This window comes from Amaranthus tricolor, chromosome 3 (assembly GCF_026212465.1).
Source record: "Amaranthus tricolor cultivar Red isolate AtriRed21 chromosome 3, ASM2621246v1, whole genome shotgun sequence".
Classification (NCBI taxonomy): Eukaryota; Viridiplantae; Streptophyta; class Magnoliopsida; order Caryophyllales; family Amaranthaceae; genus Amaranthus; species Amaranthus tricolor.
The window spans coordinates 897,361-916,033 of NC_080049.1; the positions used below are offsets into that span (position 1 = coordinate 897,361).

The 18,673-nt window shown below is 28.4% G+C and overlaps 3 protein-coding genes across 3 annotated transcripts; all 3 read left to right on the forward strand.

The window, feature by feature from the left end:
* Positions 1-1,567: 1,567 nt before the first annotated feature.
* LOC130807661 (receptor-like protein 52) lies at positions 1,568-5,765 on the forward strand. The gene is made up of 4 exons (XM_057672963.1): positions 1,568-2,225; positions 2,450-2,501; positions 2,617-3,620; positions 4,270-5,765. Exons 1-4 carry the CDS (start codon positions 1,568-1,570, stop codon positions 5,430-5,432), a joined length of 2,877 nt encoding a protein of 958 aa, XP_057528946.1. The 3' UTR covers positions 5,433-5,765.
* A 106-nt stretch (positions 5,766-5,871) lies between these two features.
* LOC130807964 (leucine-rich repeat receptor-like serine/threonine-protein kinase SKM1) lies at positions 5,872-10,658 on the forward strand. The gene is made up of 2 exons (XM_057673380.1): positions 5,872-8,566; positions 9,230-10,658. Exon 1 carries the CDS (start codon positions 6,850-6,852, stop codon positions 8,365-8,367), a length of 1,518 nt encoding a protein of 505 aa, XP_057529363.1. The 5' UTR covers positions 5,872-6,849; the 3' UTR covers positions 8,368-8,566; positions 9,230-10,658.
* LOC130807662 (receptor like protein 23-like) lies at positions 8,755-11,212 on the forward strand. Its single transcript, XM_057672964.1, has 4 exons — positions 8,755-8,782; positions 9,230-10,441; positions 10,967-11,010; positions 11,108-11,212. Exons 1-4 carry the CDS (start codon positions 8,755-8,757, stop codon positions 11,210-11,212), a joined length of 1,389 nt encoding a protein of 462 aa, XP_057528947.1.
* Positions 11,213-18,673: the final 7,461 nt, after the last annotated feature.

Sequence of the window (18,673 nt, forward strand, 5' to 3'; positions counted from 1 at the left end):
TTACCCTAATTGCTATTTTACCACTTTTGAGTGATGTTTTAGGGTTGTTTGGTGTTTGTATTACCTCTAGTATTGTCTAGAGAGGATTTTGGTTGTACCCATTAATTTTATTGGTTATTAGTGGAAGAGTGTGGTACCACTTACGGTCCCGTGGTTTTTCCCGCATTGGGTTTTCCACGTAAATATCGTGTGTGCTTTACTTTCTGCATTTTTACTTTATTGCGCATGATTGTGGGATTATTATTATTATTATTATTTGTTTGATTGGATTGGTTATTTTTGCTCATCTAACAACACAAAGGGAGAAAATGTGTGTATTATATCGCCACTTTTCTCAACAGTATTCACCCCACAAATTTATTAAAATTACCCAAAAGATTTTAAGCTTCATATTACAAGTCCACTAAAAATTTTCCACAATTTTATTGGAGCAACATCCACGTTTGAAAACTTTACTTGTAGAAGTCGAAAGGAGCATCCCACATTTAGAAAACTTTTGGGATATGACTCATTTTCTATTTTAATTTATTCCAATAATTTTATGCCATATGACTTGAATTAAACATCATTACTTCCCTATTTTTTCTCTCTGAATTAAAAAGAAACAGATGCACTTGGTATGTGGTATATATATATATATATATATATATATATATATATATATATATATATATATATATATATATATATATATATATATATATATATATATATATATATATATATATATATATATATATATATATATATATATATATATGTGTGCAAAATAAATTTTCATTTATCTTGCCAAAAAATTATTTTCATTCATTATCACTTGAGGGATTCGAATTATATGTTAGTGCAAAATAACATTTATGTATCTTGCCAAAAAAATCTTTGGGGAGGATTCTTAGAGTACAAATATACTCTTTTATCCATTTAATTTTGCTACAATACGAAAATAAAAATGGAAGGTTCTTATATGATCAAAATCTGTTTTTCATTAATTTTCATTACCACTGAATAAAACATGAAAATAGATTTATCAAACGTCTTCCAATTATGACTTCGTTCTTTGATCATCATTCTCAGTTTTTTTTGAAGAGATCATCATTCCCACTTAATCAAGCTTAATTCTTGATATTTATTTTTTTTATCAAGAACTTATGAGATTCATCTTAAATTCATATTATTTAATAAAAATAATTAAAGTTTGATAAAATTTAGTTTAAATCAGTAAAAATCAACTTATGTCGTAAAAATAAGTTGTTATAAGTTAATTTTATTTTGAGTTAAAAAAAGTTTTAATTCAATCAAAATTAGTAATTTTGAATAAGAAAAAGAATACCAAATCAATAAGAATAAATTTCATTGATAAGGAAAAATCAGTATAATATAATACATTTTGATTAAAAACAATTAAGTTCAATACATATTTAAGGATACATTAAAGTAGTATCCTTAGTTGCTTCGGTGTCTTTCCCTTGGTTGGAACGACTTTTCTGGTACAATATCACCATGTATCTCATCATAAATAGTCTTACATTTTAACACATTATAAATAGTGATTGATTTTCCTCTCATCATGTATCTCAATTCCAGTATTCTACCCATCAAAGTAAAAGAAACAAAAAATAACAAAATGCGAATTCTTGTTTTCTTCTTGTTTATTCACTCTCTGAATATTAGCTTCATCAATGGCGGAATATTATCAGAACAAGAAGCATTATTAGCTATTAAATCTGCCATTAAAGATGATCCTCATAAAAGTCTATCATCTTGGAAAAACACTACTCACCATTGCAATTGGTCGTTCGTCACTTGCTCTTCGTCTTCTCACTCTCCCACTGTCATTTCCCTAGACTTCTCCAACTTAAAACTCAATGGTACTCTCTCTCCTCAAATCGGTTTTCTTACAAACCTGCAAAACCTATCTCTCCTTTTTAACGATTTTTATGGGCATGTCCCGTCTTCTCTTCCTCTCCTTACAAAACTCCAATATCTCGACCTACAATTTAACCAATTTAGTGGCCGACTCCATTTATTTGTTAATATGTTGGAGCTTCGGTGCCTTTACCTTGGTGGGAACCACTTTTTTGGTTCAATATCGCCAGAGTTTAGTAAACTTCAAAAGCTTCAAGTTTTGGATCTTTCTAGCAACATTCTTTGGGGATTACTTCCTTATGAATTAGGATTCTTAAAGAGGTTGAAAACTTTAGATTTATCAAATAACCTTTTACAAGGTGAGATACCAAATTCTTTTTCTCTTCTTACAAATTTGATTCATTTGGATTTATCAATTAATCAATTAGATGGTGAGATACCAAATTCTTTTTCTCTTCCTACAAATTTAATTTATTTGAATTTATCAGATAATCTTTTATTACATGGTGAGATACTAAATTCTTTTTCTCTTCTTACAAATTTGAATCATTTGGATTTATCAAATATTCAAATACATGGTGAGATTCCAAATTCTTTTTCTCTTCTTACAAGTTTGATTTATTTAGCTTTATCAGGTAATCAATTATATGGTGAGATACCAAATTTTTTATCTCTTTTTACAAATTTGATTCATTTGGATTTATCAGACAATCAATTACATGGTGAGATACCAAATTCTTTTTCTCTTCTTACAAATTTGATTCATTTGGATTTATCAAATAATCAATTACCTGGTGAGATACCAAATTCTTTTTCTCTTCTTACAAATTTGATTCATTTGGATTTATCAGACAATCAATTACATGGTGAGATACCAAATTCTTTTTCTCTTCTTATAAATTTGATTCATTTGGATTTATCAAATAATCAATTACATGGTGAGATACCAAATTCTTTTTCTCTTCTTACAAATTTGATTCATTTGGATTTATCAGATAATCAATTACATGGTGAGATACCAAATTCTTTTTCTCTTCTTACAAATTTGATTCATTTGGATTTATCAATTAATCAATTACATGGTGAGATACCAAATTCTTTTTCTCTTCTTACAAATTTAATTCATTTGGATTTAGCTTTTAATCAATTACATGGTGAGATACCAAATTCTTTTTCTCTTCTTACAAATTTGATTTATTTGGATTTAGCTTCTAATCAATTACATGGTGAGATACCAAATTCTTTTTCTCTTCTTACAAATTTGATTTATTTGGATTTATCAAATAATCCATTACCTGGTGAGATACCAAAATTTTTTTCTCTTCTTACAAATTTGATTCATTTGGATTTATCAAATAATCAATTACATGGTGAGATACCAACTTGTTTTTCTCTTCTTATAAACTTGACGTACTTAATTCTTTGTCAAAACAACTTACAAGGTTTCATACCAGAGTTTATTGGATATTTATCTAAGTTAGAAGAACTTCATATTTGGGGAAATAACTTTACAGGAAGTATTCCAGATAAGTTGGGGACGAATGGGTTATTGAGTTACCTAGATGTTTCTTCAAATAAGCTTAGTGGTCCAATCCCTGAGAGTTTAGGGAGTTGTAAGTTACTATATTTTCTAAATTTGACAGATAATAAACTCACGGGCCAGTTACCTGTCAACATTGGAAAGCTTACGTTTCTTAGTTATTTTTCGGTTGCCAACAATAACTTGATTGGAAAAATCACACCACATATTACAGGTACACTAATCTTTAGCAATGTCTATCAAATTGCATCTTCCAAAATAGTTCGCCATTGCATACATTGAAACATCCAACTGTTAAATTATTATTTTCTTTTTTGAATTCGCTTGTCACTAATAAAAATATATTTCTTTTATTATTAAGGTTTTTCAAATTTGCTTTTTTTTTTTATAACATTGATTAATGTAACCAATAAAAATATATGAAACAAGTTCTATCGAATTATCTTTAATGTATTTCTTTGATTTTTGATATTTGTATTTTGTATACATTAATAAAGATTATAAAAAAATATATATATCAATTATCTCACATCTAATATGCCAACATTGGAAGCATCACAGCACAGTTTACTGAGTGGAATTATCCTAACGTGATTACAGGTACACTAAGTTTATAGTTATCGTTTTATTTCTTAAAACAAGATATTCCATAATGTTGAGTGGAATTATCCAAACATGATTACATGTACTTTAAACTAATTTCTAACTTTTTTAAGAAGTCATGTGGTCAAATTTAATTTTTTTTTCTTTTCAAAAAAGATTAAATTTCTTGGTAGAATATTCTTTTACTATGATGTATTTATACATTATTATATGAAGCTACAACTTTCTCTAAATTCTTTCATATTTGTCATGCATTCCAGGATACAATGTCACGAATTTTAAAAACTCTTCTATCTGCAACTTGGTTAATCTTCAAATCCTTGATTTATCTTATAACAAGTTTAATGGAGAAGTTCCTCATTGCTTGGGCAATACTAGTACTGAATTAGTTGTATTGAATCTCCAATCAAATAATTTCAAGGGCATCATTCCATCAACATTTTCTACTTGTGATTCATTGGAATATGTAGATTTCACTGACAATCAGTTAGAAGGAGCTATACCTAGGTCTTTATCTAAATGTAGAAACCTGAAAGTCCTATATTTGAGGAACAACAAATTCAAAGATGTATTCCCCTATTGGTTAGGTAGCCTTCCATCTTTAGAGGTTCTCAGCCTACCCTTTAATAAATTTCATGGTGATATAACCAACAATTTATCAAAGATTGCAACATTTTCTTTTTCAAATCTACAAATTCTCGACCTTTCAAACAATAATTTCTGTGGTAAGTTGCCATTCATGTACATCAAACAATTTCGTTCCATGATGGATATCAACATATCTACTATAGGAAGTCCAAGCTACTTAGAAAATGAATTTGGTAATTATATGTACTCCATCACGATGATAGTAAAGGGGAAGCAACTGGATTATAAGAAGATAATTACTTCTATGTCAACATTTGATATGTCTAATAATCACTTTGAAGGAGAGATTCCAAATTCTATAGGGATGTTGCGAGCACTTCGAAATCTTAATCTCTCGCATAACCTCCTTACCGGAAACATCCCTCCATCCTTCGGGAACTTATCATCGTTGGAAGGTTTAGACCTATCATCAAATAGGCTTTTCGGTGAAATCCCTCAAGAACTTGTTAGTTTAACATTTCTCGAGGATTTTAATGTTTCATATAATCAACTGGAAGGGCCTATACCCCATGGTAACAATTTTAATACCTTCTCATCTGATTCATACGAGGGAAATCTTGAATTGTGTGGAGCGCCATTACTTGAATGCAAAAACAATATTGTTGTGCAAACTTTGAACAATGATAATGTGGAAGAAAAAACAAAATTATCGATGTGGAAAGTTGTAGTGATTGGATTTGGAAGTGGTACAATAGTTGGTTTGGCTTGGGGGTACTATACATTGTCAGTGGGGAAGCCTTTTTGGCTTTTTAAATTGTTGAACAAGATGGAATGAGCTTTACTTGATTTTCATAACCACCATTTCTGTAGAAGAAGTAGAACAAGAAGAACAAAGAACTAAAAGTGATCATCTATCTGAGAAACATTTCATTTGTAGCAAGAAGTAGAGTATGATGGAATGGGCCTTTTTGGGCTTTACTTGAATTTGTAGCGGTTTTTTTTTCACTGTACTTTATTTTGTTTTTCTCCAATTTAAGTTATATCCTTGTTATGAGAGGTATATAAGAGTATTTATGATGACCAAATGTATATTAGACTCGTAGAAATGAAGCATGGCCAAGTAAAAAAAAAAATTGATTAAAATAAAAAATGCACTAATGTCCTAAATTATTCAAATTTCTAATAGTATATATAGATGATTTAGTGACATTTAATAGACCCTTTAGAAGCATAATAAAAAATCACATTAAACCTTTTTGCGACATAGTATCTAGTGACGTTTCTCATAGATGTCACTATAGACTATAATAACAATTACATTTACCACTAAAAACCAAATAAAGTATCGTTAAATCACTTTATTGTGGAACTTAAAATAAAACCAAATAATTGTAACACTAAAATATAAATTAGTGGTATTGTTTTAATACCATTAAATCTAATATCGCGAAAAGTTAAATATATTGTAGTGGGTCCAGTTCAATGTTAGCAGATTGGAAATATAATGCGATGCAGGAATGAAAATGAAAACGCAAAATATTAGTTTATTGCTTCAGAAACAAAGGGTTCATATTATGGATCCCTTTGATATAATATTTTAATCAGTTTTAGATTGAAATATTGTTATTTAAACACTAATTTGGAGTTTGGGGAACGAAGGTTTAGAAATGTTAATCAAGATTTATAGGGATTAAGTTTCAAAAATGAAAATTGTAATATTGTAAAACTACAACTATATAGTTGTTTACATAGAGAATTTGAGACTTTTATAAAAACAAATTATATGACGTACCGCTTACCTACGGCTCTCACCCCTAAAAAAGGTGTGTAGTGACAAAAAAACTAAACCTATTAAAATATGTCGACTTTGCAATGTTAGGCCTACTGACAAATTTTCAGTTAAATATAATTCATTATCCAGCTAGCCCTCAATTTATTTTTTAATATTTAAATTATTTATTCACTCCATAAAAATTATCAAAATAAATACACTTTACCAAAATATTTAAAGCTTTGATTTACAAGTCAACTAAAACCTAAGTCAACCATATTACTAAAATTTCAAACAACTTTAATGGATCATCATCCACGTTAGAAAACTTTAGCTACACATTGGTTCCAGCCACAACCATTCAACACGATTTTAATTTTTTAATTCTTTAATTTAGATATTTTTTTATAATTAATTAAAATTCTAGATTTTTAAAGATTATTTTAACACATTATAAATAGTCTTTCATTTTCCTCTCATCATGTATCTCAATTCTAGTATTCTTGTTTTCTTCTTGTTTATTCACTGTCTGAATATTAGCTTCATCAATGGTGGAATATTATCAGAACAAGAAGCATTATTAGCTATTAAATCTGCCATTAAAGATGATCCTTATAAAAGTCTATCATCTTGGAAAAACACTACTCACCATTGCAATTGGTCGTTCATCACTTGCTCTTCGTCTTCTCACTCTCCCACTGTCATTTCCCTGGACATCTCCAGCTTAGATCTCAATGGTACTCTCTCTCCTCAAATCGGTTTTCTTACAAACCTGCAAAACCTATCTCTCCATGATAACTATTTTTATGGGCATGTCCCGTCTTCTCTTCCTCTCCTTACAAAACTCCACTATCTCGACCTTAGTGGGAACGACTTTAGTGGCCCACTCCCTTTATTTGTTAATATGTCGGAGCTTCGGTGCCTTTCCCTTAGTTGGAACGAGTTTTCTGGTACAATATCGCCAGAGTTTAGTAAATTTCAAAAGCTTCAAGTTTTGTATCTTTCTAGCAACAATCTTTCGGGATTACTTCCTTATGAATTAGGATTCTTAAAGAGGTTGAAAACTTTAGATTTATCATATAACTTTTTATATGGTGAGATACCAAATTCTTTTTCTCTTCTTACCAATTTGATTTATTTGGATTTATCTGTGAATAAACTACATGGTCAGATACCAAATTCTTTTTCTCTTCTTACAAATTTGAGTTATTTGATTTTATCAAATAATCAATTACATGGTGAGATACCAAATTATTTTTCTCTTCTTACAAATTTGATATATTTGCATTTATCAAATAATCAATTACATGGCGAGATACCAAATTCTTTTTCTCTTCTTACAAATTTGAGTTATTTATTTTTATTAGATAATCAATTACATGGTGAGATACCAAATTCTTTTTCTCTTCTTACAAATTTGAGATCTTTGTATTTATCAAATAATCAATTACATGGTGAGATACCAAATTCTTTTTCTCTTCTTACAAATTTGAGATATTTGGATTTATCAAATAATCAATTACATGGTGAGATACCAAATTCTTTTTCTCTTCTTACAAATTTGAATCAATTGGATTTATCAAATAATCAATTACATGGTGAGATACCAAATTCTTTTTCTCTTCTTACAAATTTAATTTATTTGATTTTATCAAATAATCAATTACATGGTGAGATACCAAATTCTTTTTTTCTTCTTACAAATTTGATTGCATTGGAATTATCAAATAATCAATTACATGGTGAGATACCAAATTCTTTTTGTCTTCTTACAAATTTGAGTTATTTGTATTTATCAAATAATCAATTACATGGTGAGATACCAAATTCTTTTTCTCTTCTTACAAATTTGAGAAATTTGTATTTATCAAATAATCAATTACATGGTGAGATACCAAATTCTTTTTCTCTTCTTACAAATTTGAGTCGTTTGTATTTATCAAATAATCAATTACATGGTGAGATACCAAATTCTTTTTCTCTTCTTACAAATTTGTGATATTTGGTTTTATCAAATAACCTTTTACATGGTGAGATACCAAATTCTTTTTCTCTTCTTACAAATTTGAGTATTTTGGATTTATCATATAATCAACTCACGGGTCAGTTACCTGTCAACATTGGAAAGCTTACGAGTCTTTATTGTTTGTTGGTTGCCAACAATAACTTTAGTGGAAAACTCACACCACAGATTACAGGTACACTAATCTTTAGCAATGCCTATTTAAATTGCGTCTTTCAAAATAGTTCGCCATTGCATACATTGAGACTTCCAACTGTTAAATTATTATTTTTTTTTGAATTCGCTTGTCACTAATAAAAATATATTTCTTGTATTATTAAGGTTTTTCATCTTTGCTTTTTTTTTTTAATATAACATTGATTAATGTTACCAATAAAAATATATGAAACAAGTTCTATCGAATTATCTTTAATGTATTTCTTTGATTTTTGATATTTAGAAATAATATATTGAGAGGAATCAATCAACATCCCACATAAATATTCTAAAATTCGTAAATTTATTTGAGAATAACATATGAAATCGGAGGGAATAATAAATAGGGTGGTAAATCAGAATATTTTTTTAATGAATAAAATCAAAAATTTCAAATCTTAATTCAAATGTTTCCAATATTCATCCAAGTCAAATATTTTTTGTAACCTTTCATAGAAAGCAATATTCACTGTAAACTAATTTCTAACTTTTTTAAGAAGTCATGTGGTCAAATTTATTTTTTTTTCTTTTCAAAAAAGATTAAATTTCTTGGTAGAATATTCTTTTACTATGATATATTTATACATTATTATATGAAGCTACAACTTTCTCTAAATTCTTTCATATTTGTCATGCATTCCAGGATACAATGTCACGAATTTTAAAAACTCTTCTATCTGCAACTTGGTTAATCTTTCCATCCTTGATTTATCTTATAACAAGTTTAATGGAGAAGTTCCTCATTGCTTGGGCAATACTAGTACTCAATTAGCTGTATTGAATCTCCAATCAAATAATTTCAAGGGCATCATTCCATCAGCATTATTTTCTATTTGTGATTCATTGGAATATGTAGATTTCACTGACAATCAGTTAGAAGGAGCTATACCTAGGTCTTTATCTAAATGTAGAAACCTGAAAGTCCTAAATTTGAGGAACAACAAATTCAAAGATATATTCCCATATTGGTTAGGTAGCCTTCTGTCTTTAGAGGTTCTCAGCATACCCTTTAATAAATTTCATGGTGATATAACCAACAATTTATCAAAGATTACAACATCTCCTTTTTCAAATCTACAAATTCTCGACCTTTCAAACAATAATTTCTGTGGTAAGTTGCCATTCATGTACATTAAACAATTTCGTTCCATGATGGATAACAACATGTCTACTATAGGAAGTCCAAGCTACTTAGAAAATGAATCTAGTGTTTATATCTATATGTACTCCATCAAGATGACAGTAAAGGGGAAGCAACAAGATTATAAGAAGATAATTACTTCTATGTCAACATTTGATATGTCTAATAATCACTTTGAAGGAGAGATTCCAAATTCTATAGGGATGTTGCGAGCACTTCGAAATCTTAATCTCTCGCATAACCTACTTACCGGAAACATCCCTCCATTCATCGGGAACTTATCATTGTTGGACGGTTTAGACCTATCATCAAATAGGCTTATCGGTGAAATCCCTCAAGAACTTGTTAGTTTAACATTTCTCGGGGTTTTTAATGTTTCATATAATCAACTGGAAGGGCCTATACCCCATGGTAATAATTTTAATACCTTCTCATCTGATTCGTACGTGGGCAATTTTGAATTGTGTGGAGCACCATTACATGAATGCAAAAACAATACTGTTGTGCAATCTTTGAACAATAATAATGTGGAAGAAAAAACAGAATTATCGATGTGGGAAGTTGTAGTGATTGGATTTGGAAGTGGTACAATAGTTGGTTTGGCTTGGGGGTACTACATATTGTCAGTGGGGAAGCCTTTTTGGCTTTTTAAATTGTTGAACAAGATGGAATGGGCTTTACTTGATTATCATGACCACCATTTCAGTAGAAGAAGTATAACAAGAAGAGCAAAGAATTAAAAGTGATCATCTATCTGAGAAACATTTCATTTGTAGCAAGAAGTAGAGTATGATGGAATGAGCCTTTTTGGGCTTTACTTGAATTTGTAGCATTTTCTTTTTCTTTTTACTGTATTTTACTCATAATTATAATTTGTGATAATAACATTTCTTTTCTATAAAAAAATGTAAATGTGTGCCAAATGGGTGAATGTGATAATCTATCTAAGAAAGAAACATTTCATTTCATGAGATGTCTATAAAGCATAAAAATATACTTAGTTTTAATATATACAGATAATTTCCTCATAAATTCCATAAAATAAAATAAAAATAGAAATAAATAGTAAAGAAAGATTAAATTTCTAACTTTTTAAGAAGTCATGTGGTCAATTTTTTTTTTCTTTTCAAAAAAGATTAAATTTCTTGGTAGAATATTCTTTTACTATGATGTATTTATACATTATTATATGAAGCTACAACTTTCTCTAAATTCTTTCATATTTGTCATGCATTCCAGGATACAATGTCACGAATTTTAAAAACTCTTCTATCTGCAACTTGGTTAATCTTCTAATCCTTGATTTATCGTATAACAAGTTTAATGGAGAGTTCCACTATGCTAATTTGAATTATTAACTAATTGCAATTACTTACACAGTTTATCTCTTTGCTCTTTGCATTGGTTGTTTCTCAGATGAAGGATGATCCCACATTGGGTAACAGGGCCGTCTTGGATATTTTAGGGGCCCTTAGCGAAAAATGAAATATGAACGCATGTTTCACTTTTCCAAAATATCATTGATAGAGTGTTAATTTTTTTATTGTTTAAATAAGACAATACTATGCGTATCTAACTCAAACATAGTTAGAGCTGTTCAAAAGTGACACGACCCGAAACCGAAAGTCAACCGACCTGAAAATATGTTTCTTTTTTATGTTTATCGAACCGACATTATCCGAACCGAAGTTGCGCCCGAACCGATTTACGACCGAAAATCGTAAAATCGAACCCGAACTGCGACCGATTTTTATAACCGACATATAACCGTTAACCAAGATTACCCGAACCTAATAGTGACCGACCCGAGTCATACCTGACTCGAATCATGCTCAAAACCGAACTTGATCAGGCTAAAACCGACTTAACCCGAACGAACTTTTAATCGAAATGCTGTAAACTTGAACCAATTTTTAACATAGAGGTATGATCGACTGATATTCAATCATCTTATTAGTTAATCTAATAAGTAATAGAAATTTTAATAAATTAAATTTTATACATACATGGTTTCCTATATTTAGAGTTAATAATCAATGGTTAATGTTTATTTAACTATTATTAATCAAATTAGATGAAAAATGAAAAATCTTTAATTTTAATTTACAGTCAAACAAGTAAAAATAACAAAGTAATAATCACTAACTAATTTGCATTTTAACTATTTTGCCTTAACTAAGGGGAATCTTATGATCAATTAAAAAATGTCTAACAACTTAATCTGATATTGACTCGATCTATAGTAATTAGTAGTAGTAATTTGTAGCCGAATTCTACTGGAAAATAATACCCGAACCCGATCTGTACCCGGTAAAACTGAACCAATTATTAACAGATGACAGCCCGAGACCGATTGAATACTCGACACGAACTTCAACCGACACCGAACCGATGCTAACCCGATAGCTCAAATAACTGATCTTCAACCAAACTGTGACTAACCGACCTGACCCGAGCGTGACCCGCCGTAACACGCATCCGAAAAATAACCGATCCGAAATACAACTGAACCGAATGACACCCGTCCGATACAACCCTATCACCCGAATGAACACCTCTAATCATAGTATTTACTAAAAGACTTGGAAAATGACACATGTCATAGTTCAAGACAAACAGTCAAATGTAATAATATTTGTCAAATGTAATAATATTAGTGGACTTAATTTGCTTACATGTAATTCACTTAATTCCTCTCTTAAAATAACTTAATTCTTAAAATAGAATATTTTCCTAAATTATAGAGAATCATTAATTAATTAATTTATGAGATGGTTTTTCCAATTATATTATTATTATTAGTTAAATAAATAAATTATTATTTATTTAATTTTTTTAATTAAGATAAAAAATTTATCTATATTATAACTTAATTCCTCTCTCTTAAAATAACTTAATTACTTTTTTTGTTGTTAAAATAACTTAATTACTAAAATAGAAGATATGCATAAATTATAGAGAATCATTAATTAATTAATTTATGAGATGGATTTTTCAATTATTTTATTATTATTATTTATATAAATAAATAATTGGTAAGTATTTTTAGTAAGGCCATAATTGATTGCATGGAAATTTATTTTCCTCAATAAATTTAAACTAAATAAGATAAGTATTAAAACATTTTATTACATTAATTCTTTATACCAAAATTAATATAAAATTTTAAGAAAATAATTATTTCAAAAAAAAAAATTTATACGTAAGAAAAAAAAATATTTTTAAAAAATATATTTATTTAAATTATTATGTTATTTGAATTAGTTCAAAATTAAATAATAATCATACATTATACTAAAAAACTTGGAAAATTCTAAATGTCACAACTAAAGAGAGTTTGCGGAATCTAACTCATTTATTGGCTAAATAAAAAAGACATGGCATTTGATTTTTGCCAATATCTCTACCATTAAAATATCTTTAATTAGCATTTATTTATAGATAAATTGAGTATATTAGAGAATATAGGATAGGAAAATTTGTTTCCAAAAAGCCAACCTTTTGGCCATCTGCAAATAAAGGGCCAATGTTTTATTTATTCTTTAAAAATCCAACCTTTTGCTCATTTTCGTAAAGAAAGAGTTTCCAGGTAATGCTTACCTACTGTAATAGGTTAACCCTAGTAATTTAAAAAAGTAAAAGAAATTAAAATCTTAACCTAATAAACTCTTCACTTTTCCTGAAAATCTTCATTCGATGTCTGTCTCTGGTTTCTCTCTCTCTCTTTGTCTCCACTCTTTCAGTTCGTTGAAGCTGCAAATGAGTAGGTGTGGTTCTTCTTCTTGTGGACGCAGTGCAAACTCAGTTAATGTTAAGATGTTATCACAAATTGAAGGCGAAATTGGGAACTGTTTGTAGAGGACCAAACATAAGAGATAATTTATATTCTTGCCCAAATTGGCCATTAAGATGATAAATTTTCCGTCTTTATCCCTTTGCCATTAATATTCTGTGAGAATTCAAATTCGTGGAAGGAGGGAACTTGGGTTTATAAATTTTTCACTTTCACTTTCATTTTCACCTTTATTTTTTCACTTACACCTTCAATCTTCAATCTCTTGCACTTATTCTTCAACTTTTAATCTTCTTCAACCTTCAATCTTCAACCATCAACCTTCAACCTTCAACATTTATTCAACCTACATTATCTATTTTCGGTTAGTTTTCTAACATTTTTTAGTTTTTTTTGATAGTTCATATTTTGTTGTTATTTGATGATAGTGTATATGTAGATTTGTTTTTCAGTTTGTATGTTGTTGGTGGTAAATTTCAGTTTGTGCATCATCCATTTTTTTTTTGTTCATTTTTGATAATTTTAATTTGTATGTTGCTGTACATGTTGGTAATTTTTAATGTTGATAGATTTTATTAATTTTTTTGTTTATATGTTGATTTTTGTTAATTTTTTTGTTTATATGATAGTTTTTGTTAATTTTTTTTATTTATATATAGATTTTTCTGTTATTTCACATTGTTGTATGTTGTTGTTGGTAGATTTCTTTTGTTAATTCTTGATAGTTATTTATCTTTTTTTTTCGATTTTTTTTTATTTCAGATTCTTTTTGATTTATCTGTCCAAATGTTTAATTTCAGATTTTTTTTTTAATTTTTGAATTTTTCTGTGTTTGTTTGTTGGTAATTAGCTATTAGTTTTTTTTAATTATTTGTTAAATAATGAATTTTTTGTTAATATCAATTTTTAATTTCATGGTGGAAGTCGCGGTGTATCTCGTAGTTCCCAAGGATCTCGTAACACACGTGCTTCAGGCGGCTCGTGCAGGTCTCGTAGGCGGCGGGGTGGTGGAAGTGGTAGTGGTAATTAGTAGATGATTTAGGATGTTGTATATTTTATTAAAAAATAATTTATATGTAAATTTAGTATTTTAAACCTTTTGTATTATATTTGTTATTATTTTCTATATTAATATAACTAGTTTATTGTTTATATAATTTTTTTTGTCGTATATATATTTTTTTGTTATTTTAGTTTTATGTAACTTTATATATTTATTGTTATTTTAATTAAAATAAAACCTAAATTATAAATTATAAACTCTTAATTCTTACTCCCGTCTCCCTCCAATCCATTTGAGTTGTCCCATTTAGTTTTGGCACACTATCCAATGCACTAATTCAATTCTAAATATCTTTAATTGTGCATAATTAAAAATTATAAAAATTTGATATTAATAAAATTTATAGAGAAGAATCAAACAAGATCCCACATGACTATATTTTGACGTCTAGATTAAGAATAAAATAGAAATTAAGAGTGATTGATGAATAATGTCAAAAAACTAAATGGGACAACTCAAATGAATCGGAGGGAGTATTAATTAATATTAAAATACTAATAATAATAAAATAATATTTATAATAATACAATAATAATAATACAATAATAATATTGAAATATAATAGGAAGTTCAAGATATAAAATGGTGACAACATTAGGTTTCTGACGCAAACAATTGAGACAGGATCACTACTTGAAATACTGATGGCGATGACAAAAATGGCTATGGGTCCTTCCTGTCTCCATCCTGTCGCCATATGGGTGATCGCGACAGGATGGAGACGGGAAGGACCCGTAGCCATCTGGTGTTTTTTTTGGAGTGGTTGTAAGAAAGTGTTAATTTTGTTTTTATGTTGTTTTAATGAATGGTGATTGTGTCCTTCTTTGAGTGGGATGAAGAATTCAAATTTCCATAAAATTCAGATGTTATGTTTGGAAAATTGGTAGAGCTAGAGGTACAGTGTGGTATGTTGGATGAGAAGATTAGGTCCAACCTCAAGAGTGAAACCTAATGTCTAAGCAAAAATCGAACAATTATCAGTTGAATAATAAGGTATCAATTGCGAATTTAAAATTAAAAACTTACTTGTGTTGTGATGTTTTTCTCGAAATCTCCTTTGCAATACCGAAGAAAGGGAAATTGCCTTAAAATTTTGCTTGAACCTTCATCACAAGAATGTTGAAGGTTAGATTATTTTTGGTTAAAGGTAATTCCATGTGTAAAGAAGAAGATAGTAACTTTTATTTTTTGAAATAAAGTCTAACTGACAACTATGACTTGATTGGTATAGAAATTTAATGATTTTACCGGTGACCAATAAAATAGCTCTTTCTTTGCAAAATTGAGCAAAAGGTTGGATTTTTAAAGAATAAATGAAACATTGGCCTTTTATTTGCAGATGGCCAAAATGTTGGCCTTTTAGAAACATTTTTTTCTATAATATATTGCATAATATATTGTTGACAATTTTTAAAATTATAGAGTTAATTTATACATATAACTATCAAAATTGAGTGTTTCTACTGCATAATATCTCTCACTTAATTTTTTTATATCATATGTTTATATATGTCGATGCTAAAAAAATTGTGCTTTGCACAGGTTTCTACATTAGTTAATCACTAAAATACAATAAATTAACAATCTATACTTGACTACCTAGATTTAATGATTTTGTCGGAAAAAGAAAATATCAAAAAAAAAAAAAAAAAACTGAGTAACTATTAACCCAAAAGTAAATGAAAAACACTACACTACTATGTCGTCATTTATATTACCTTTGTTCAGAAACACTTCCTACTAATAGTGACATGTTGAATCATATTGTGTAGGAAAATTAAATTAGGACCTTATTTAGTTTTGGTATTATTTATTTATTTTATTTTTATTTATTAAAAATTAAAAATAAGAGGTAAAGTTTAATAAATACGAGATATAGCCACTACATATCAAATAATGAAACATACTAATTCCATCTCATCAGGTTTCAGTCTGAGAAGTCTATCGGCTTCAAACACCAAGTTATATCCTACACAATTCAATATGGGTTTAGAAACAAAATATCTACTAATATCGGGTGCAAAATACACATATTTTAGGATTAAATGATTTCTCAATGTAAACAGAAGTTTTACTTGTCCTTTGCGATAGATTTTAATTGAAGAATTATATCCAATGTAAAGACTTTCTCCATCCACAACTTTATGTAAAGATGTGAACGTTTGTTTATTGTTACAACCAAAGATTATTTGTATCGTTTTGTTTCAAACAAATGATACAAATAATATTTTTTAATAATAGTAATTATACAAATAATTTATTTGTTATTTTATTTTTTAATGCTATAGATCAAATAAAATAATCAAGGAAATTCAAGATGAAAAAACTTTTTAGAATAAACAAGACATTATATTTTTATTAAATATAGCAGATATAATTCTAATTTTAGTTCAACTAATAACTAATTATGTGATCAAAGGAAAGCTACAATGAAGCATGTAATAAAGCTAATACAATTCTAACTGTAATTCAACATTGTCTTGCTCAAAATTTGGTGTTTCATGGACACAACAAACACATTGAGATCGTATATTTTACTCACAATTTGGTTGTTTGTATATTTTACAACTACTCTTGCGAGAGACCGTCTCTCAAAGAGATGACCTCAAAACAAAAAGCCCACATTTTTATTTTCTCTTTAATTTTGTATTAATTGAGATATTTTGCCCTTATATCTAATACGTCTCTCGGAGAGACCGTTTCTCACAACAATTTGTGTAAACTTTATGTAATTGTTATAATAGTTTAAGGTGGATACACTACAATAAAACTAACTTATCGCGTCATAGGATTTAGTGACATTAAAAAAATGACATTGATTTATATTTTTAGTGTATTAAGTTTCACTATAAAGTGATTTAATGACACTTTATTTGGCCTTTAGTGACATATGTAATTTTTGCTACAGCCTATAGCGACATTTATGAGAAATGTCACTAGATCCTATATCGTGGAATGCTTTAGTATGATTTTTTATTATGCTGTTAAAGAGGCTAATAAATGTCCCTAAATCCACTATATATATCATTAAAGGAGTATATAATGTTGTAGTGATAACTCATTAAAGGAGGAGGGTGAGTCATTACTAAAACTAAAAATTAAGTTCATTTGATAGGATAAACTAAAAAGAAAAATTAGGTAAATTTCGTAAGACAAAAAAAATATTGGTCAAATTCATTGAGATGAACTGAAATAGCAGACAGGCCAAATTAAGAGTGATTGACGGATTATATAATTGGTATAAAGTATAACGTGTTGAATGCTTGTGGCTGGAACCAATGTGTCGCTAAAGTCTTCTAACGTGGATGATGCTCCATTCGATTTCTACAAGTTAAGCTTTCTAATTAAGTGGATGATGATCCATTAAAGTTGTGTTAAATTTTAGTCATATGGTTGACTTAGGTTTTAGTAGACTTGTAAATTAAAGCTTTAAATATTTTGGGTAAGTGTACTTATTTTGATAATTTTTATGGAGTGAATAAATATATCAAATATTAAAAAATAAATTGAGGACTAGCTGGATAATGAATCATGATTAACTGAAAAAATTTGCCAGTAGGTCTAAAATTGCAAAGCTGACATATTTTAATAGGTTTAGTTTTTTTTTTCTGGGCATTATTAAAAGTCGCCATTTTTTTCATTGTGTCGCCACCCTTTATATATTGAAATTTCAATATTACCCTTAATGAAATTCATAACTTTATCTCTCTAACTTCTTTCTAAAAAACCTCTTTGAACTAAAATTCAATATCAAAACACTATGACAAATGAAAATAATCACCAAAAAGATTCGGTAATCATCGATAACGATCGTTAATTTCATAAAAACAATTGCTTGTGTTGAAATTTGATATATGTTCACTCTTTTGGCCATAACTTTTGATAGGAAAATTACATAATTGCAATGTTTGCAGCATTAGAACCTAGAATTCATATTATATGCCCGATTTCGATAACCGAGCGAGAAATGACGATCGTTTAAAGTTTGTGTTGTGCTGAATTTTGATACATGTTCAATCTTTTGGCCATAACTTTTTGTAGAAAAATCGCATTAATGCAAAGTTTTACAGCATTAGAAACTAGACTTCAA

Bases quoted from the DNA above. Each gene is read 5' to 3' on its own strand.
- LOC130807661 (XM_057672963.1), top strand. From the start codon at position 1,568: ATGTATCTCAATTCCAGTATTCTACCCATCAAAGTAAAAGAAACAAAA. The intron at 2,226-2,449 runs GTGAGATACCAA...ATACATGGTGAG, and splicing joins ATCAAATAACCTTTTACAAG to ATTCCAAATTCTTTTTCTCT. The intron at 3,621-4,269 runs GTACACTAATCT...CATGCATTCCAG, and splicing joins AATCACACCACATATTACAG to GATACAATGTCACGAATTTT.
- LOC130807662 (XM_057672964.1), top strand. From the start codon at position 8,755: ATGTTACCAATAAAAATATATGAAACAA. The intron at 10,442-10,966 runs GTATAACAAGAA...CATGCATTCCAG, and splicing joins CCACCATTTCAGTAGAAGAA to GATACAATGTCACGAATTTT. The intron at 11,011-11,107 runs GTTAATCTTCTA...TTACTTACACAG, and splicing joins ACTCTTCTATCTGCAACTTG to TTTATCTCTTTGCTCTTTGC.
- LOC130807964 (XM_057673380.1), top strand. From the start codon at position 6,850: ATGTATCTCAATTCTAGTATTCTTGTTTTCTTCTTGTTTATTCACTGT.